This window comes from Mytilus californianus, unplaced genomic scaffold (assembly GCF_021869535.1).
Source record: "Mytilus californianus isolate M0D057914Y unplaced genomic scaffold, xbMytCali1.0.p SCAF_1, whole genome shotgun sequence".
Classification (NCBI taxonomy): Eukaryota; Metazoa; Mollusca; class Bivalvia; order Mytilida; family Mytilidae; genus Mytilus; species Mytilus californianus.
This window is the reverse complement of record NW_026262581.1, coordinates 34,696,339-34,719,545: the sequence shown is the minus strand read 5'-3', so window position 1 is coordinate 34,719,545 and position 23,207 is coordinate 34,696,339. Positions and strand designations below refer to the sequence as shown.

General features: G+C 31.4%; 1 protein-coding gene and 1 long non-coding RNA gene across 2 annotated transcripts; both read left to right on the top strand.

Moving 5' to 3' along the window:
- Positions 1-35: 35 nt before the first annotated feature.
- LOC127719597 (ATP-dependent RNA helicase DDX54-like) lies at positions 36-23,207 on the top strand. The gene is made up of 10 exons (XM_052225830.1): positions 36-305; positions 8,429-8,523; positions 9,615-9,783; positions 10,693-10,804; positions 11,887-12,029; positions 15,166-15,304; positions 17,113-17,254; positions 19,542-19,647; positions 20,186-20,287; positions 20,930-23,207. Exons 1-10 carry the CDS (start codon positions 122-124, stop codon positions 23,146-23,148), a joined length of 3,411 nt encoding a protein of 1,136 aa, XP_052081790.1. The 5' UTR covers positions 36-121; the 3' UTR covers positions 23,149-23,207.
- On the top strand, positions 4,829-6,543 carry LOC127719679 (uncharacterized). The gene is made up of 2 exons (XR_007990448.1): positions 4,829-5,287; positions 5,449-6,543. It is a non-coding gene; the product is annotated as an uncharacterized LOC127719679 (long non-coding RNA).

Sequence of the window (23,207 nt, the reverse complement as noted above, 5' to 3'; positions counted from 1 at the left end):
GCGTTTAGCCAATAAAAAGTAGTTTAACGGAAACGTTTCGAACAGACAACGACGGTGTACGAAATCTAGCACGCCACTCTCTTGCTAGCACTGAAGCCGCTGCTAAAGTTGTTTGAGAGCAATGACATCTGTTGCACACAATTTGAAAGAAAAAGCCAGAACTGGAGATGTTTTAATTAGCGAAAATGTCAATTTTGATGGTCTTTTACTCTCAGATCCTATACTGAAAGGGTTAAAATCTGCTGGGTTTGAAAGACCTTCGCCTATTCAACTGAAAGCAATACCTCTAGGAAGATGTGGACTTGGTAATAAATAGATCACAGCCTCATGCACTTAAATGCAGTGTTCTTGGCTACCAGGCCTATTTGACACTATAATTTGTCCAGTATTACAGCATCGCTTACATTGACCTGCTGTGACTTTATTTCAAGATAATTTAACTGTTAATTTTCATATTTAATTATAAAATCTTGATATTTTTTGTCTAGAAAAAGATAACTTCTGAGAAATTAATCAAAATTACAACAAATAAAGCAATTGTTGATCGACTCAAGTCTATACTTTACTGACCACATCAGAACCTTTAATTGAATAGCTTATCAAACGGATAGAAATTTTTGGTCTCACTAATTAGCGACAAAAAGAATATATTTAGCGACAAGAAAACATTTTTTTTTTATTCAAATTATTTCTTCCAAATAAATATTAAAAGAATATGCAAAAGAAAACAATTTTAGCGACAAGAAAGTTAATATTCCATAAATAAATAGATAGAAAAAGTCATTTTTATAGTAATGAAGCATCACAAATTTTTGAAACATAGATCTAATTGCTACATTGTACATTTATTTGTGATATTTTATTATTTATTATGTATTACAGCAAGTATTACGTTTACCCTGTTGTATTATGAAATAAATTTACTTGTGTTTAGAACAATACTATATTTATCTTATAATTTGTTTTTAAAACTCTCTTTGTACAATATATAATAAACTTGCAAAATGCATTATTTGTGCATCATTGTCCAGAAAATACAGACACAAATTACACAGAACAGTTAGAGTATATCATTAATCAAATGAATCAAGAGATTATATTCTATTATGCCGACTCTATATTTATCTCCATTTGTTTATTCATACTCTGACTTTGATGAAAACAGTACATACATTATCTTAAACATATTCTTTATATCTAATAAAAACTACACAATCCCTTTCTTCCTTACAAATGTTTAATTTCTTCATCTATCAATGTAATAATAAAAAACAACACAATCCCTTTCTTCCTCACAAATGTTTAATTTCTTCATCTATCAATATAATAAAAAAAAGTTATCAATTTATTTCTGCCCATATATTAAAAAAAAATAAATGCATATTTTTTAATATTTACTTGGAATAAGTAATCTTAATTAAAAGAAATGTTTTCTTATTGCTAAATAGTCTTCTTGTTGCTTCTTGTCGCTAAATTATTCTTCTTGTTGCTTCTTGGAGCTTCTTGTCGCTAATTAGTGAGACCCGAAATTTTTCTTGAATAAATGTTTCTGTGTTCCTATGTTTGACCAGGGAGTTAAATCTTAAAGCTTTGTCTCGATGACAGGGTAATCTTTCATGTAAATTATAATTTTAAGATTTCAATAAGGAAAACATAAAAAATACAATGTATTTCTGCATGGTTTACATGATTAAATGGTGAATTAAATAACAAATTTTCTAAGTTTTCTTAAACATGTTATGGTTATTGGTCAATACATAGTAAAAATCTATTTTTACACAAACAATGAACATGATGAATACACAACTTACAGACAGGCAGTCAGGGGTACTACTTGTACAAGTAATTTTTATTTACTTGAATAAGTAAATATTAATATACTTATATAAGTAAATTTGTAGGATACTTCTACAACTGTATTTTATTTACTTGTATAGGTAAATTATTTTTTGGCTTAGTTATGTCCCTTAGACATTCAGATTTTTTTACTTATGCAAGTAAAAAAGTCATCCTATCTTCATTTTTTGAATTTCTTAGGACTTCTTTGCTCTAATAGAATTTTTGATTGTCTGTCCTTTGCAGATGTCTTTACTAATCATTTAAGTGTAATTTCATGGACATTGAAAATCTCATTTGTCTGTTATCTTCAGAACACTGCTCATTTACAAGCCCCAAAGGGGCAATTTTTGAAGGCGGTGGCAAATACTTAAGATCTTTGCGCAATTAGTTTCTTTGTTGAATTAATGAGATGAAACATTGAACTCTAATAAAAAATTATGAGCTTACCTGAGAAAAATTGTTAAAGGCATGTTTTTACATCTCAAAACTTGAGAATTTTTCGGGATTGTTAAAAAAAAATTACTTATACATTGTACAAGTAAATTTTTGAGAAAATTAAGGGGAGATTATTCAAGCATTATAATTTACTTATATAAGCAGGGCTCACACTACTTCAAAATCATAGGGAGAAGGGACTATTTTTTTTGAAACTTGTAGGAAGAAGTGGTGAGATTTGAAAGAGAAGTGCTCGTTCGCACGCGGCGCTACAATGTTTGGTTTTTACTATAATATAAAGGGCCATATGTATCCTTTTTTTTTATATAGGTGTTCAATTCATACATGAGTCAATTAAAATAACAGTTGTTTCAGTTTAGGTCTTAAATAGTCATTTGTAGTTGCATAATTATATAAATCCTCTTGTCAGAATCTACCAACTAAATATCAAGCACTTAAAAGAACTTTTTATATCAAAAAGGAAAAAAAAGTATCATATATCAAGTAAAATGCAATTAAAAAACTATTCTGTTTATGATCTTAATGAAATTCACTGTTTCTCATTTAAAAGATATATACATTTAACAAAGTTAAGCAACTTTAATCAATAAATTTAAACAATGCATTTACATGGAAATATATACATTTAGCAAGGAGATCTAACCAAAAGTCTATTAAAGGGGCACTAGCTATAGCTGTCAAATTCATGTTCACCAATTTGACTCAAATTCTCATATTTAATGTATAACAATGTATAACATTTATCCAAATTATAAAAAGTCTAAAATAAACAATTTACAAGGCATAGGGTGGATAATATGTAGCTCGTTTTGTGTGTATTTTAGTCTAGACGCCTTCTAATTAACTGTCGAGTTGACCTCCCGAAAACCACCGATGCCCATATAAGGTATATAAACATAAATAAAGATATAAATAGATAGCACAACTCGTGCAAATGGATTTTTCTAGGTCTATTTAATTTCATTTATAGATTAAAAATATATGTTACCGTAGAAAGGCTTGTATAGTTCGCAGTGGTACATAGTCCGCACCCCCTTCTCCCCACGAAATTTTAGGTAAAAAAACTTTTTGTAACTGTTAGAAAAGGTCTAATGAAACTCCGGTAATTTCAAATCCTGTGCGGTCGTTTGCGGTATTTTCTTGGAAAAACCTGTTTTCCATCATCAAACAGAAGCTGAAACTGCTTGTTAATGATTCTAGAACGCTTCATGATTGTTAAAATAAGTTTAATTCACTTAAAAAACAATTTAGAAACTTGTGTATGTTTAAACAGGAAGTTTAAAAAGCACATGTAAAAGAAGAAATTAACCGGTGAGAGTCGAAATCCGTACATAACAGATATCACTATAATACGACTTTGAAAGTAAAACAGTTCCATCCTTTTGTAAAACAGTCTTTAATATATCTATCACATTAATGTTTGAAGGGTCTTAAGCTAATACAAACCATATTAGTCAGTATGAAACACCAAAACGGAACGAACAATAACCGATTTCGTTTTGTAGTTTACAAATTCTAAGCTGGTTTACGGTTGTCTTTTTCACTATGTTTGTATCGTTTCAATCGAGCAGATACCAGTTTATTTCAACCAATGCATTGAAAAGAAACGAGAAATTTGTAATGAAAGGTTTAGTTTTTATATTTATCAGTATTAATTTGATATTGAATAGAAATAACTTATTAATATGGATGAGTTAAAATTATTAGTTTGAAAAATGATAAGAGCGCCCTCTACAATAGAAATAACAAAGATGGCGGATCGTAAACAAACCACCTCGACCGCGAAATTGAAATTTTTCTCTTATTTCTTGCTTATTGTACTCTATAGTCCGCACCCCGTCTGGAAGGTCCAATTTTGGAGAATAAAACCGCGGACTATACAAGCCTTTCTACGGTAATCATCATATTTACCTGTATAAGAATGGTTTTTTTGAGGATCGAATCAGTCAATTAAATGATTAATCTTTGTTTCACTTTCAATGTTGACATTCTTTTCCTTTAAATAATCAAACATGCACACAATTCATGCGTTTTCCATCTCTAGCTAAGGGGTTAAAGTGAAGTTCACATGAATACGGATTCAATGAGGTCGAATTATTCACTTGCAAGTGAATAATTCATCATCAATATTTCTTTGCTTATTTTGACAAAGTTAGACAATACTAGCTGCTAAAAGCAAATTATTATTTCACTATTTCACTTTCATTAATGATTGAACAAAAAATCAATGGATCAAACATTATGTAAAGGCAATTTTGATCACTTTCTAATGAAGTAACAAACTTATTTTGCCGAAAATCAAAATGTTTTGCTATATGATATCGAGTAACAAGTAACGGAAGTGAAAGAAAATACTTCATAAAAGTTGTCTCTTTGAAATAACATACGACCAATCAGTAAAATCAATACTTTCACATCTTTTGTAAAGACAGAAATCGTTTATGTCTTTGAATTTCTTCACTTTTAAATGAAAAATATGCTGTTTCATTGACTTGGTAAGAAGGGGAAATTGCCGATGACGACAGTGACTGTTTTTTATACGACCGCAAAAAAATTTTTGTGGTCGTATATTGGTATGACGTTGGCGTCGTCGTCGTCGTCCGAATACACATTAGTTTTCGCACTCTAACTTTAGTTTGAGTGAATGGATCTCATTGAAATTTTACCATAAGGTTCAATACCACAAAAGGAAGGTGGGGATTGATTTTGGGGGTTATGGTACTAACAGTTAAGGAATTAGGGGCCAAAAGGGGCCAAAAATAAGCATTTTTGTAACTTCCAGACATAACTTGTGTGTAAGTGTATGGATCTCTCTGACATTGTACCACAAGGTTCCATATCACAAAGGGAATGCTGGGATTGATTTTGGGGGTAATTGTCTCCAAATTTTAGGAATTAGGGGCCAAAAAGGGGCAAAAAACAAGCATTTTTCTAGTTTCATGACAATAACTTGTTTGTAAGTGTATGGATCTTTATGAAATTGTACTACAAGGTTCCATATCACAAAGGGAATACTGGGATTGATTTTTGGGGTAATTTCCTCCAAATATTAGGAATTAGGGGCCAAAAAGGGGCAAAAAACAAGCATTTTTCTAGTTTCATGACAATAACTTGTTTGTAAGTGTATGGATCCTTATGAAATTGTACTACAAGGTTCCATATCACAAAGGGAAGGCTGGGATTGATTTTGGGGGTTTTCCCTCAAAATTTTAGTAATTAGGGGCCATAAAAGGGCAAAAAAAACATGCATTTTTCTAGTTTCAGGACAATAACTTGTGTGTAAGTGTATGGATCTTTATGAAATTGTACTGCAAGGTTCCATATCACAAAGGGAAAGCTGGAATTGAGTTTGGGGGTAATTGCCATAAACGTTTAGGAATTTGGGGCCAAAAAGGGGCCAAAAAACAAGCATTTTTCTAGTTTCCAGACAATAACTTGTGTTCAAGTGTATGAATCTCTCTGAAATTGTACTGCAAGGTACCATACCACAAAGGGAAAGCTGGGATTGAGTTTGGGGGCGATGAATCATAAGGGGGTTCAAAAAATTGGGGGGGGGGGATTTTTTTTTTCTTTAACATTTTCCATTTTAAATTGGTTATTTCTGATTTATATATAAAAGCAAATAATAATGATATGGTTTGAATAGGCATACATGTGAACCTCCCGACGGGAGTACAATAATCCCGTTTTCAGGGGTCTCCTCCCGACCTCCCGTTGAAAAAATCCCGTGTATGAAATTTTTCATGAATGAAAAATTTCTGCCCAACGTAACATCTCAGGCATCTGGTGTAACTGACATTACCTGAAGTTATATTTTACCTGTAAATCAATTAACATGCATAATTATATGGCTTCACTTGTCAGCTTGGGTGTCAAACATACTGGTAAGCAACGATTTTACCTCAGGCTAACTGCCGTTGTGTAACAAAAACTGTGTATTTATTGGGTTACTTCCCTTGATTTATCCTGTTTTAAGTTACTTTCCTTTTAATAATGAAAATTTTTAAAAGAATATTAATAAAATATAAATTGAACAAATAATCATAAAAGGATGGTTATTAAATGATTTTCAATGTCTTAGGACAAATAAAAAAATAATAATTTGAAAATTATTTGAGGATTCTATACTTCCTTTTAAGGCTTAAATTGAAATTTATATAATAACTATGACCCTAACTTTACAGATAGAATGAATTTCTGAGTTTGCAAATAAAAACTATTTGCAAGAGAAAAAAAAAAAAATAAAAACTATTTGCAGACAGCTAAACAAATGTTCTGGTTGCAATGATTGTTTTATAGAATATGAAGTAAAAAATTTAAAGAACATACTGGAAAAAAACAATGTTAGGGGACGACCATTTGATATTCTGGGGGGGGGGGGGGGGGGGGGGGGGGGGGGCCAGGAGGATTTTGAAAATAAATAACTCAGCCTTGATAATCACAAAAATAAATGGTTTGTTCTGTGGTAGTTTGAAAATAAATAACCTGACTTGCAATTTATTAAAAATAAATAACTCGGCAGGTCTATTTGAGAGCATGAGATTGCACCAGATTCTTCATAAAATTCAACTTTTTTTTCAAAAAAAATCGGGAATCACTTCCCAAATCTTTGAATAATAAAAGTATAAATATTATTTAAAATACTTGAAATGTCTGAAAAATGGGTTTCATTTAACTTGAGGTATATTGTCTCAGGAACACTTAACTCACTTTTATTACATATGGCAGTAACTACATTCAGGCAAATGCCTCATGTAGGAAATTTTAAAACCAAAAGCTTGTCTTCATATCAAATTGTTTTCACGGCAAGTGTCTTGCAAGAAGCAAGTTCTGTTCTCCCTCAGACGTAGCTCCTGTTTTTTCGGGATCAATGTTTCTTATTTATTTGTCTTTTGTTCATTGATTGCCCTTCTGTATTCTGTTAGTGTTGCATTCCTTTTGTAATTTAGTAATTTTGTTATTAACTTGATCAAGAGTTTAAAAAAAAACAGCAGCCACATACTTAACTATGTGAATTAAATTTTTGCTTTATCTTTGTCTTTTGATGTTGTTCCTAAAAACTCATAAAAAAGTCTTACACTGAATCTATACATGTTGCTTGGAGACCAAAATATTGTCAAAAAATGATTAAAACAGAACTTTCATTTTCAGATTAAGAAAGGGTTGGGAAACACATTTTGCATCATTAGTTCTAATAGCAACTTGGGGCCTTCAGCGGCTCCAAAACCCTTCAAATTTTTTTTAGCCTCGCTCCGCTCGGCATAAATGCTTTGCAATACTTTTAAAAGACACTAATTACAGCCAAACTTTAATATCTTGTATGTATGCAATACATGTATATGCAGTTGGGAATTCAGAAGATTCATTTCTACAGATGATGATGATTAATTCTGATTAAATGGTACATAATGATTGGACTATTCATGTATTATTTATAATAAAAAATGAATTTAAAAATTGTATGTTTTCAAATATTATGAATATAGTTGTGAAAATAAATAATCAGTCCCTTGCTTTAATGAAAATGAAAAATCTTGCTTCAACAGTGCAGAAAATAGATAATCTGTCCTCTTAGTTTACAAAAATAAATAACCGATCAAAAACAAATCCTCCTGGCCCCCCCCCAGAATATCAAATGGTCGTCCCCTTAGATTGAACATGTAGAATATAAAGATGGAGAAACTTTATAAGTACAAGGGTACTATAAACATAATAAATTGGTTGGAAAGTTGAAGAAAACACACTTTAAAAGACCATTTTTACAGCACACGGTTACATTTACAACAAAATTAATGTCGATTAAAAACCTCCTGATATGAGTCCTAATCTCCTGACCAAAATTTCCCAATCTCCTGATCTGAGTTTCACAGTCCATCACATGTATGAATAGGTAAATTGAAAATTTTTAAGTTCTTAGACCACTTTCATTCTGTGTCAGAAACCTATGCTGTGTCAAATATTTAATTACAATCCAAATTCAGTGCTGTATCAAGCTTGAATGTTGTGTCCATACTTGCCCCAACTGTTCAGGGTTCGACCTCTGCGGTCGTATCAAGCTGCGCCCCAGCGGAGCATTTTATTATTACATTGAAATTAAATAACTAAATGTCATTTTACATTTTGATATTTTTAGATTTGATTGTACAAGCAAAGTCTGGTACAGGGAAAACCTGTGTATTCAGTGTAATAGCATTAGAGGGTCTTCAGCTTGATACCTCAGCTCTTCAGGTCAGTATGTGTATATGCATATTCATGATTTTTAGGTAATTGTAACAGTAAACCAGTAGCCACTGTCTTGATTAGTGGAAGAAAACTGCATTTGTGAATTAATGTGGTCACTCATTGAATATTTTGCTTTATATGAATTTTTTGATTAGTTATTCTATATGATCACTCTGTTAATCACAATATGAATAAAAGGCAATGTGGCGTATACCTCAATGAGATAGAAACTCCCCAACACACAAAAAGACACATCTACAACATATGGTATACAACAATACATGAGTGTCTATAAACTAAAGAACCTTTGTGTGCACTCTCACATACCCCACGCCCCCACATTGTCACTGCGCAAACAAAATCTCTCTAGATTCTTAAGTTAAAAGACTCAAAATTCCTACTAAAGTCAAATGATAAAAATTTCTTGTGGATATTATATTTAGGCCAAAATTTTAAGTTCAAAGTGGCTTAACTCCTAGAAAAATAAAAATGAATCGTAATTTCCTATTGATATGCACATCTACATAGAATGTTATTATTATCTACAAAGTTTCCTGAAATTCTGTTGCATGGATTCAGAGGAGTTGCAATGAAAAACTGATGCAGTAGTATATTTAGGCCAAACTTCTCAGTTCAAAAGGGCATAACTCCTAGAAAAAAGTTGAATTAGAATTTCCTGTCGATATGCGCATCTACATAGTAAGTCCTTATTGTCTACTAAGTTCCATAAATTTCTGTTGTGTGGTTTCAGAGAAGTTGATATGACAAGAACAGGACTGACAAACAGGTCAAAACAGTATCCATGGGGTATAATCAGTATGACTATGCCAAACTCTAAATTCTCAAGTCTAGAAAAGTTGTGAATGAATTTAAAAGGGACAAAATCAGATTTGTCATCAACTTCATATTTTCTCCAGGACAATTTTTTTTTAAAACATTGTATAACTGAAGACCATAACTGACCAGGCTAATGACTGAAGGGTTTAAGCTAAGGTTATTAGGTTAGGAATCAAAATTTCCACCTGTATTTAATTTGTTGTAAATGTTTTCACTGATAAAATATTTATGCATATTTTGTGTCTTCATTTTTTTTTTAGGTTTTAATTCTTGCTCCAACAAGGGAAATTGCCATACAAATTTGGGATGTTATTAAGTCAATAGGCCAAGCATTGCCACAGCTAAGATGCCACACATTTATAGGTGGCATGCCACTACTGGAAGACAAACAGAAACTTAAGAAATGCCACATAGCTGTTGGTACTCCAGGTATAATTAAAAATCTGAAATGAAATACTAAAGGGAGATAATTTGTTTGTTTTCAATTTATAGACTAAACTACATGGAAATAAATTGCTGTTTTGTCTGTAGATTGATTCTTGTATTCCTTATAGCTGATACTAGAACAAAAAGATCTGTTGATAATATTTTACAACTCTATTAAAAAAGAATTCAACACAGGGCTAAAGTATTCTTTATCAAGCCCTTTTGTGCTGATGCGGCGTAAAGAAATCACTAATCAAACATTAATCAAGTACCAAAAAAAATGTTAACATGTGCTGTTATTGACAATGAGTAGCAACATGACTTTAATAAAACAAAAAAGGAAAGAAGTCATGATGCTATCCCGGGTAAAACATGTGGAAAATTTTCTTAAAATCTTTATGTTCTCCAATATTGAACAATAAAATCTCCCAATTTTTCCTAGTTGATATATCTATAAGCAATTGTTTGTCAAGGAAAACAATTGTCAAATTGTTGTTAAAAAATTGTTACATAATATACATACTATACATAATATTAAGTGCCAAGATAATTGACCAGTGTGCAATAAGTAGAAAAATAGAAATGAATATATATGATAGACACAAGATGATTCAGTTAAAATTTTCTCTTGTCAGTGTCGAGTGATTCACATTGACACAACGTGATTGAGGGTGACTTACATGTAGTATGTACACTGACTTGCAACCTTTTCTTGTCTATAAAATAAATATTTTGAAGTCAAACACTCAATGATAAGCATTCACTATGAAATATTTCCAACAAAAATTTATTTTAACAGAATCACCCTGTTGGTACAGTAGAATATTCAGCTTTCATGTGTTTCATTAACTAACAAAGAAAACATTACATCCACAACTCCATGCAAATTCATGTTTCATGTTTTTTTTACAGGGAGAATGAAACAGCTGATAGAACAAGGTGTAATGAACATAGAGAACATTAGAATGTTTATATTGGATGAGGCAGACAAACTACTAGAAGACAGCTTCCAGGAACAAATAAAGTAAGTTGCCGGGTCCAGTGACAGCCCAGTTGTTAAAAACTTTTGTATGACAGTTTCCAATGACAAATTAAGTATGTTGACCCCAGTCAAAGCCACTCAAAATTCCCTTTCAAAGAAGCATGACTTCATAACAAACTGCCCAAAATTTAAACACCTTCCAAGTACAAATCAAGTAGGCTGAATGCAGTTTAGATTTCTCTGAAATGTTATTCAAGGATAAAAAGTGAATATGCTGCAGCTCAAATTACTTAAAGAAAGTCTCAGAAAAAATCACAGCACACACTCATTTAAATGAAGATTCTCATGCGAAAAATTAATTTTCAGAGTTCTAACAATTTTTGTTATTATTAGGCCATAGAGACAAAGGATAAAGGTTGAATTAATTGTTTCAAAAGGCATTCACATTAGTGATAAGTAATGTAAAAAAAACTGGAAAAAAACCCACAAAACAAAATAAAAGAGACAAGAGAGGTAAATGAATATAAAAATCAGGAGATTGCCAATGAGATAACTATTCATGAGAGACCAAATTATGTAGATGTAAGCAACTATAGGTCACCTATATATGGCCGTCAACAATGAGCAAACCACACTGTATAGTATTAAATTATAATAGACCTGAAATTACAAAATGTAAAACAAACAGCCTGATTTATGTACAGAACAAGAAACAAAATCAATTATGAAAGACAGCTACCAACGACTACCACTGAATTACAGGTTCCTAATTTGGGACAAACACCTAAAGAATGGTATAGTTAGTCTTGTTTGTAAGCCCTCAACCCTTCCATAACCGTGGACAGTGGTGTAACAGCACAACATACGGTAAGAACAAACTGTAAATCAGTTGGAAAAGGCTTGATTCCTCAGATCAATACAAAGAGTCAAAACACACTAACAAAGAGACTAAAGACACTAAGTACTGATCTTAAGAGTTCTCATAGATACTGAAAACTAGTTCAAAGACAATCACAACTAATAAATAAATCATGTGATGTCATTAATGATAGAAAAATTTCTATACCACATGTTTGTCTCTAAATAACCTCCATTTTAGTTTCCACATAATTGTATTTTTTCAGTTGGATTTACTCAACATTACCAGACAACAAACAGATGTTGGCTTTGTCAGCAACCTATCCAGAATACTTAGCAGAACATCTGACAGCTTACATGAGAAATCCCACTTTCTTAAGACTAAATGTTACTGATCCAGCTTTATTAGGTAGATGCTTACATTTTTTTTATATTGCTGTGTAGACAATATGTCTTGTTGGAACATAATTGATTGATTGTTGGTGTTAAAGACCACTTAATGCACACTTGGCTTTCTCATGGCAACCAGTTTTTATTGGCGAAGGAAGCAAAAGTTCCAAGGGAAAATCAGCCACCTTTGACAGGAATACAGGGCCATGGGCAATTGTCATCAATTGAAATCAGAGTCTAACTCAACTGCTACAACACTGTTGAAAATTTCCAACCTTGTGCTCATGATTGCTTGGTAGATGTTTCAAAGAAACATAAAAAATACCTTCATTTGGAATCTGGATTCCACTAACATGACAATATTTTAAGTGTTTTTATTGTTTAAAACAATAATGATGAAATGCATACTTGAAAATTTATAAAAAAAAAATTTCTTTCAATGACATTGTTTTTAGACAGCAAAGGGGATTCTGACTCCTGATTCAAAATTAAGTTATTTAAACAATTGCTATGTAAATGGTGAGATGCAAGATGTAAATATTTTCTTGCAACTGGACAAATGTATGTACTACTCTAGGTGAAATGAAAGTATTTAAACAAAATTACAACTGTTTAAATCAAAATATCTGAAACAAAAAACTGAAATATGGGTTATGTTGCAAGTAAATAATACCTAAGGTTCTGCAATTTTTTTTAGCAGTAAAAGTTTAAAATCAAAATATCTGAAACAAACAACTGAAATATGGGTTATGTTGCAAGTAAATAATACCTAAGGTTCTGCAATTTTTGGTACCAAAAATTCACTTTCCCACATGTTTAATGAACTTTCCCTCAATTTTATACTATTTTAAAAATGTTTTCATAATTTTGTTATTCCTTTTATTGCATGTTTATACATGTAGTTCGTTTTGAGATTATGAACTCTGTTATTTCCTTAGAAATTAATTAGTTTGTCTAACTAGCTTGTGATTGTGTTGATAATTCAATGTCATGTTCATCTAGATATACAAATCATTTGATGGAATATATTAATTTTATTTTGAAATATATTAATTTTAGTTTGACACAGTGATAGTTCATATAAATGTGACATTACATCAGTAATTCAAATGTATTGGCAAAAAAAAGGGATAATACAGGGCTCGACATTACTGTTTGTCCGATTGTCCGGGACAAGTGGACACAGGCGTCGGGCAAGTAGATTCATCATACTACTTGTCCGATGGGACAAGTGAAAAATCGAGGTCAGATGTAAAATAGATCAAATTAAAGACTTATACATTCCCAAAAATATGAATGATTGTTTTATTGATCATACTAAATGAAATAAATATTCATTGATTGAACCAGAGACATATAATACTTGTATAATATGTCTCTGATTGAACGTATTTGAACATGCTGGCAGCCATTGACTAGGGAAATATAAGTAAGGGGGAAAGAAACCAATGTTAATGCTTCTTCTCAGTATAAGCCTCCTTGAATTAGGAGCACCTCCATATGGAGTTTTACCACAACTTTAAAATTTTAAATTAAAGTACGTTTCATTTAATTTTGCTTTGATGCATAACAATACATTAAAAGAGGTTTTATTTAATAAGATCTATATATGAAAATAATAAGTTAAGATGTAAAAATTAAATAAAATCTAAAAAGGCAGATTTTTTAGTGAAATGTTTTATGTACTTCATGATCATATATCAAAGTATTTACAAATCAAAATAAATTGTAAAAGCTTGTTTTGACACCATCAATAAATTAAAAAGGTTTAATCTTATACAAGGTGGCCAGGTGTATTTTCATCCATGGTTTAACCCATACCACTACTACAGAATGAATAGGTCCATAGGAGAACCTAGTGGTTTGGTAAGAAATGATGATTTAATGATCGACACATGATAGTGACATTGAGTCAGAGAACTCATTCTTGCAAATAATCTTTCAGTCTGAAATAATAAAATGAATTTTGATGTGGTATTCATATAACATAACAAAATACTCCCTTTATTTGGTACAATCAAAGCGCCAGTGTTATTATTGCATATCATCAATATGTAAGATTTTCAATTATGAATTCGGACAAGTGAGTTAAGAGTTCGGACAAGTTGATTTTCTTGCAACTTGTCTGAAGGGACAAGTTAGAAAAAATGATAATGTAGAGGCCTGTAATATTGTCAAACATTACACGCAAAAAATCACGAATTTGAGATCCGGATATGAAATCTTTTACCGTTTGCGTTCTGGTTATTAGATTTTTGCGTCTAGATCAGATGGATACTTGACATCGTGGATTTTCCTTGCTTAGCTGTCAAGCGTATTTATGACGGTGATTGCAAAACACATGCACACGCTTTTCTCCCTTAGACTTTAGAACCCCTGCATGATTTACACCAACAACAAGGATCTAGATTTGAGACTTTGATTGAAATAAAAGAATACAAACGGTTCCACATCAATCTTTTGATCTGTATGAATAGGAAGTTTCTGTAATTTAATTTTACTTGCCCAGGGACAACAAAGGTTTGAATTTCCACTTTCCCGTGACCTTAATCAACTTGCCACGGGTGACGGGAAATGGGAATTCTAGAACACTGGTCTTTCTTCAAAAAGTTTAGACTTTATTAAAAACTAAATTGCAATAAATGGCAAAATCAAGAAAAAAGATAAAGCAATATAAAATCCCATCCCTAAACTAATTGAATTGAAACCCTATTAATATTATATATGAATTCTGAGTTGTACGTTTTCAAGGGTATATCCTGCTAGTAGCTATTATTTGCTTATCATTTGTTTAATATTTGAAATACAATACTGAAAAGGTAGAGTTGATCATTATTACATTTATGTTGTTTACTGATGATTGAAGATGATTTAAAAGATTGTCATGAAAAACCTTTAGAATATATATACTACAGGATATTTCAAGTTAAATAAATATTGGTTGTCTTCAGTTTATTATTAAAGTTTGTTCCAGGGAATCAAATATTCCAAGCTGAAAAATCTTACCATCTTCCTAGCAATACACGGTTTTAAGGGAATTTGCAGAAAAAAATGAAGAGAAATAATTCTGTATAGTTTTATAAAGAGTAAAACAAATATTATAACAAAAGGATCATAAAATTGTTCTTTTTAATGATGATATTATTTCATTTTAGGAATAAGACAGTATTACAAATCAGTGAAGTTCCACCCTCTGCCTAACAAGTTGTTTGAGAGTAAAGTAGAAATTGTCACAGGGCTGCTTTCATCCATAGACTTCCAGCAATGCCTGGTATTTTCTAACTTACAGACCATGTACGTAATATGTTTTTGTTTGTCATAGTTTTTTTTATGGCTTCCAGCAATACCTTTCATTCTCTTACTTACAAACAGTATATATGTTGTAGGTTCTTGTTTCAAGTAACAATACATTTTAAGTTGACTTGCAATTTGAATTATAAAATTATTGGAGTAATTTGATGCCAAATGAACTGCACTGATTTTCATTCTGACATTTGAACTGAACCATTTCAATATGGCACACAATGTTGAGGTATACACATAAACTATTATATTTTTACCCCACATGTCCAAGTGCTTGTTCTCCATTAGAAATTTTTAGTAGATGTTTTTTTTCTGTCATTTTTGGAAATTGGTATTGATGGCATATGCTTAAAGTCTGTTAATTTACTGACAACTTCTTAAACTCCCTGACATTTGAACTATAAAATTGTCATGATACTTGAATTTTGTTGATGGCCATATTTAGATGTCTACATAATTTTTGGCTTTTTCAATGGGATGTGCCCCACAAATATCCTTTCATTTATATTTTATCATTTAATAGCCACTGAAACTGCTACAAATCTTTTTTGAAGGTATAAATGAGATTCTCACAAAGCAGGTGTGTTACTAAAAATACCAAAAAAGTAAACAGGGAAGTGTTTATTTGTTAAATAGATCAGGGCTCTCGGTCATAAAAATTTACTCAGTACTCGGAGTACAAAATTTGTGCTCGAAACACCAAATCCAGGATTTTGATTGGTTAATTTCTGAGTCTGAGTACGAAAATCGTACTCGAAATTTTTATGACAGCAAGGCCTGGTCTAATGTCTTTCAGCAAATATGTGAATACATAAATTCGTATGGGTACCAATTTTAAAGAATTTTAGAAAGAAAAAGATTTGTGGATACACGATTTTGTTGTTTTAACTTCTCAAATAATCCAAGAAAATTTTCTACCCCAAATAATTATGAATCAACAGAATAAAGATGATTGCAGAATATTGGGAAACTTTCACATACTGTGGAATCATTAATTTCCATTGGCATCAATATCCTGGATTAAGGGAAAAGTGTATTTTTGAGGACACCTGATTTTATGGATTTGCCAAAGTCTGCAAACAAAGGAGTAGGTCCAGTAAGACCCCTTTTTGGCCCCAAAATATTGCAGTTTTACAAAATTGTTCGAATGTAAACTTTTATCTATCTATTGGAAAGTAGAATACTTCTGTTACATAAATATGGTAATATTTTTGACAATACAATGCACTTGTATCTGGTACTATTATCATTAAGTCATGCTAAATTACTGAAATCTTTCACAATTTTAGCATTTGAGTTAAATTAAATGGAAGTGGCCGCATTTGTGTTCATTCTTAATATTTAAATGTAAGTTGTATTTGATGATAATACATAACATAACATAAAGGTTGAGAATGAACACAGATGCGGCCATTTTCATTTTTGACAAAAACCATCTGAAAAGTGACATATTATGGCATATTTGATAAATTTTTCATATTTTAGCTTGAATTTGAGCGTTTTAAATGACCAAATCTGTTCAAATCTTTCACAAAAACTAATTGAATCGACTGAAGTAGACACTTACATTGTACATTGTAAGTGTTTTTAAAAAGTGTCCAAAATTTTTCATCAGATGAACCTGAAGTTTGAGGCCAAAAATCGGCCCTTACCGGACCTACTCCTTTGCAAGCTATAGAAAATTTATATTTCGTTGAACATTGAAATTTGTTGTTTACCTTTACCCATGAAATCCACAAATGATAATCAATCCACAGTATCCACATTTTCTCGGCAATCACATATTGTTGTATTTCCAGGGCACAGAACATGACAGATGCACTGAATTCTAAGGGATGGCCAACTGCCTGTATTGCTGGTTGTCTAGATCAAAAGGACAGAAATTTGGCAATGGCTAAACTGAAAACCTTTAAATGTAGAGTTCTTATATCTACAGACTTGGTAAGAACAATGTTACTGTTGGTTTATGATTAGTTTGCCTTTCCCACAGGTTCTCAAGACTTACTATTTTTATATGACCGCAAAAATATTTTGCGGTCGTATATTGGTATGACGTTGGCTTTGGCGTCGTCTTCATCCGGCGTTGTCGTCGTCCGACACATTGGTTTTCACACAATAACTTTAGTTTAAGTTTATGGATCTCTATAAAATTTTACCATAAGGTTCAATATCACAAAAGGAAGGTTGGGATTGATTTTGGGGGTTATGGTACCAACAGTTAAGGAATTAGGGGCCAAAAATAAGCATTTTGTAACTTCCAGACAATAACTTGTGTGTTAGTGTATGGATCTCTCTGACATTGTACCACAAGGTTCCATATCACAAAGAGAATGCTGGGATTGATTTTGGGGTTCTTTGATATGCTGAATCTAACTGTGTATGTAGTTAGATTTTGGATATTGGACCATAATAGGTAAATTAAAATTTTTTAAGTTCTTAGACCACATTCATTCTGTGTCAGAAGCCTATGCTGTATCAAATATTTAATCACAATCCAAATTCAGAGCTTTATCAAGCTTAAATATTGTGTCCATACTTGCCCCAACTGTTCAGGGTTCGACCTCTGCAGTTGTATCAAGCTGCGCCCAGCAAAGCATTTTATTTTCAAATCAATAGAATTTAAAATTTTCCAAACATAGATGGCAGGCGTGTTTTTTACTTTTAGATGATTTTTTTTTTGGTTAAAAGCAAATCAATTTTATCAGATTTTTATCAACCCCTCAACAAATAAGTTATGGTAACCAATTTTCAGTCTATTAGTCCACATTTAAAGCAGCATTTTTTTTTGCTTTGCATCAATACTCATTCTGGATTGATGAAAGTGAGTTCTATTCAGCACTATTCAGCTTTTATTTTCTAAAGAACTTTAGATATGAAAAAAAGATTTTGAGTCAGGGTTGGCATAAACCCGGGTTTTATGAGTATTGCCCAGCCCAGTGGGAAATACTGGGAAAACCCGGGTTTTACTGGGTAATACTGGGCAATACTGGGTAATATAAAATACTGGCCTGAATTTTAAAAAGGATTCAGTGATCAAACACAAATGCAATACATTTAAGATATTTATAAACACATTTTGATTTATAAATAAGTTTACTTGATTGAGAGTCTTATAATACAAGTGTATACATTTGAGAAAGTATTATTCTAGCAACAATGAGACAAGTATACATGAAGACACATTAGGCAAATATAAATGGAAAAAGCCTTTCTCAATAATTCTTCTCAAAATCTATTAAATCACCCTTCTGTCTAGATTGGTCAAACTGTTAACATAAAGCCAAAGAATTCATTTTTTTTCAAATATATATAACAAATATTAAGAATTTACAATTACAAGTAAGAAAAAATACTTTTAAATTATTTTATATGTACATCACTAATTAATAAGTTATTATTCAGATTAGAACACAGATATGTTTATATAACAATAATCAGCCTTTTCATTTCTATAAGTGTTAATGACATGACCCTGTAAGGTGTTTATTTAGCAATATGATTGCATAGCATTTTAAATTTACAATTCACTTAAACACTGCCATAAAATGCATTTTTTTCAAAGTTTGGATAATTGAAACAATGGTTGGAAATTAATAAGTTATCCTTAAATGTATCTTGTATTCTTCCTACATAGAATAAGTGGAGAAGAGAATGATATTGAATTTTAAATCTTCTAGAAATGACTCTCAATGGTTATCTGTATAAAATGTATATATTTAGCTTTAATACTATGAAACTACAACAAGACTTTACTCTTTTGGTTTGAAATAAAGCTTAAAAAATCATATTGCCCAGTATTGCCCAGTATTACCCGTTTCATGGAGTATTGCCCAGCCTGGGAAAACCCGGGTTTTCCCGGGCAGGTAATACTTTGCCAACCCTGTTTTGAGTGTGTTTAAAGTAATTACTGTTTTGAAATGAAATACACATAGCATTGGTCAGCATGTTATGCAGACCCCTAGCTTTCATAATATTTTTTTTAATTGTACCCCTTTCTCTCTTGATTTTTATAGAATTATGAAATGAATTATCTTTCCAATGTTTCACAGTAAGTCAACTTTTGATTTGAATTTTGAATTATTGAAAGATTTTATAAAGTTCCACCAGTCCATCGGAAAAGAAAAAGATTGGGAAAGCTTTTATAACATGAGAAAAAGTCCTATTATTGAGCCTATATATGTACATTAAACATGGCACTGGTAATAAATACTACATTCTATTGTTTCAGACATCCAGAGGTATAGATGCTGACAAGGTTAACTTAGTGATTAATCTTGATGTTCCAAAGGATCATGAGACATACCTACACAGAATTGGTAGAGCAGGAAGATATGGTAAGGGTTTTCTCTAGAAATAATAGCATAGAAGGGAGAAGGGTCTAAAGGCACTTCTAATCAAATTAGATGTGTGGCAGTGCTTGCTTTTTGAAGGACATGTTTTGGAAGCGATAACATGAATACAATTTAAAAATATTTTATTTTGTCTTTGAAATTTTTTTGATTTTGAAGTCTACATTTTTTGTGCTGATGGTAAAAATAACAATGATAAAACATTATATTTTTATGACTAAACTATAATATGATTATTTTAGATACTCAATTTTCTCATTTGAAATCTCAGGTTGCCTTTTTGTGCACAAAATTTATTATGACAGCATAATTTTCAATTTGTATGGCTAATTATATCATTTAACGTTAATGTACAAACAGGTTTAATATTGAATTTGATTTGTGATATTCATTATACACAATGTGACAAAATAAGTCAATAACTTTGATTGTTGCACATATTCATTTATCCAGGTGAGTTTAGGGAGTAGAATTGCTGAGTCTTGTTATATTGTATTTGAATAGTATTATTTCTGTATTTTAGGTACATTTGGTGGTTGTGTGAGTGTTGTTAGTGAAGGACAAGAACTGCTTAATCTTCAGTCTGTAGAGAAAAAATGTAATACCAATATCACACTTCTTCCAGGTAGGCATAGTATTCAGTTGTACATGGTTTTTGCATGCAGTAATCGATGAAATGTTCATTGAAATAGAATTTTTGTGAACTTTACCAAGCTTAAACTCATTACTGCTATATTTAAAAAAATGAAATGAATATTGTTTAATACAATATTGACAAATTTTGATTAAATCACCTTTAAAAAATGTTTTCAAAAGTTAAGTATTTAGACACTTTTTATTGTTGAAAACATGTTCTTTGGAAAATTTTATGAGTTTTGGGATTGCTGTTTCAATAATACATACTCCATATCTTGATTATTCCTAAATTTATGAAAATTATGTGATTTAATTATTTATTGCTTGGTTTCTTAAAATATTTATTTTGGTATTATTATAGTGGTATTAACTTACTAGCTATATTTTTTAAACATATGATTTTTAAATATATTTAGTTTTAAGGATAAACAATCTGAAGTTATGAATATCATGAAAACTATTATAAACTTTAGTTGTTGCATCAACATCATAAATTAAGATTGTAGTTCTAATTCCAATCATTTGATAAGAAAAAATGGCAATGCTATGTTTAAGTATTTGTTATTAGATTGCTGCCATCAAACTTGTAGTTAATGCTTGCAAATATAAGTTTTCACTGTCCTATTTTTAGATCCTATTCCAGTAGACTTAGTGAAGGCACAAGGAATGATAAATCTGGACGATATGGTGTCAACAGAGAAAATATTAACAATAAAAGACAACTGTTATGTGACATTTCCTGTAAAGAACAAGGAAGAAAATAAACAGTCAAAACGGAAAAATTCTTATGATGGTACTGATATTCAGTCAGAGCAGGTTTCTGATGACAAACATAAAAATTCAAACAATGATAAGCTGGAAGAAAACGATCTAGAATCAATTCAAATAAATGCTCGTAATAGCTCAGCAAGTTTCACCATATTGAAGAGTGATAAGTCTGATGGACACATTGTAAGTTCAAGAAAAGAGAAAGATATTTTGTTAAATGGAGTTTCAGATCAAAGTGATAAGGCTCAAATTGGTGACATAAGTTCTGCAGAGAACAGTTCTCAGTCTGTAATCAGTTCTATAGCTGATAAGAAAATACCTACTAAAGAAGGTTCAAATGAAGAGAAGACTATTAAAGGGGAAACTATGCAGACAAAGAAGAATCAAAGAAAGCATACTAGTGCTAGCTTTTGGACACAACTTATTGAAGAGAGAAATGATGATGAGGAATTTGTCAGAGAATTTCATGCTAGTCAGGTGGAAGACGACATATTTGATATTTCCACAGCTGATATTGATGATGTTGAACTAATAGAAAAGAAGTTAGAGAAAGTGAAAGTAGATAATGAAAAGGCTGAACCTATGAAACGAAAAACAGCAAAAAGAAGAAATGTAAATGAAGAAAAGAAAGGTGCTGTAACCTCACCTTCTGAGGTCATCGTGCCTACAAATGAAATCGTGGCAGATGTTCAGAGCCTCAAGGACCTGGAAATAAAAATTCCATCATTAAAAGAGGTTATTGGATTAAAGAAATTGCAAAATCCACACACATACCAAACTGCTGTGGAGAGTTGCAAAGTACACAACAGTACTGCAAATTCTCTGTCAGAACAAGTTGGAAAAATATGTTTATCAGAAGATAAAAATCAGTGTAGAATCAATAATATGTGCAGAGCATTGACTTACGATAAGGATTTATTACAAAAAGTAAATAAAATACTGGCTATGTCACATTTAAAGTTTACCAAAAAATCAGTGCAGACTTCCGAGGAATTTAAAAGTGATGAAAAACCTGCTTCAGCTGCAAACCATATAGAGGAAAAATCAAATAAGAAAGGAGAAGTTAGACAGACAATTCAAGCAAAAAGAAATAATAAAAAACAGTCAAACCTTTCTCCTAATCCTAAAATATCTTTTCAGTCAAAAGATAATGCTGATATTACATTTGTGCAAAATTCAGAAATCTATTCTGTTGGCAATCATGTAGAACAAAAGGCAAGTGAATTGAAAGATCTCAAATTAAGAGGAAATAATCAAAGACCAAAAGACGTCAAAGTATGTATCCATAGCGATAGCAAGGAAAAAGATGTACAGGAAGCTGATACTTTTTATAAAAGAGCAAACCAGAAAGAAACTTTAGATAAAGTTGGCACGGACTATAATTCAGCCAATTGGAAAAAGTCAACAAAAGAAGATAAAAGTTACAACAAAGAGCCTGGGTCAAAACCCTATCAGTGTTATAGATCTGAGCCATGGCAGGAAGTAAAACGTGATCTGTCTGAATCTGAATGTCCTGATTCTAGTGAATCTAGTGAAGATTTAGAGGAGGAGTCTCAGAATTATAAACATCCACATGACTATGGTCAGACAGGAAGTCGAAAAGGGAAACAGTCACATTATAAAAAGTCTAGTTATGATTTTGAAGACAATTGTGCATCTTCTTCAGAAGATGAGAGTTCTGAGATTTCTGGAAGTGACAGTGATTTGAATCAAAATCCATGGGCCTCATTTATGAAAAGTTACTCCACAAATTTTCCATCACACTTTCCCAACACAAGCGGATACCATCAAAATCCTTATGCTAGCATGTATAATTACCCATATATGAATATGCAACAGATGCCTTATGTTAATATGCAACAGTATCCGTTCATGAATATGCAACAGAATCCGTTCATGAATGTACATCAGAATCCATATATGAGTGCATACAACCCATACTTATATCACAATCCGTATTTTCAGATGACTCAGTCACAAACTCATCATAACTATCAAAAAATGTTAAAAAACCTGCAACTGCAGCAGAAATATGTCAGCTTGATGCTAAAAAGGCACAAAAAAATGATGTCAAAGAAATAATTTGTTTGCAACCAGTTTGCAAGATCTAAGTCATAGCTGCAATAAAAGTATTGAGTCTA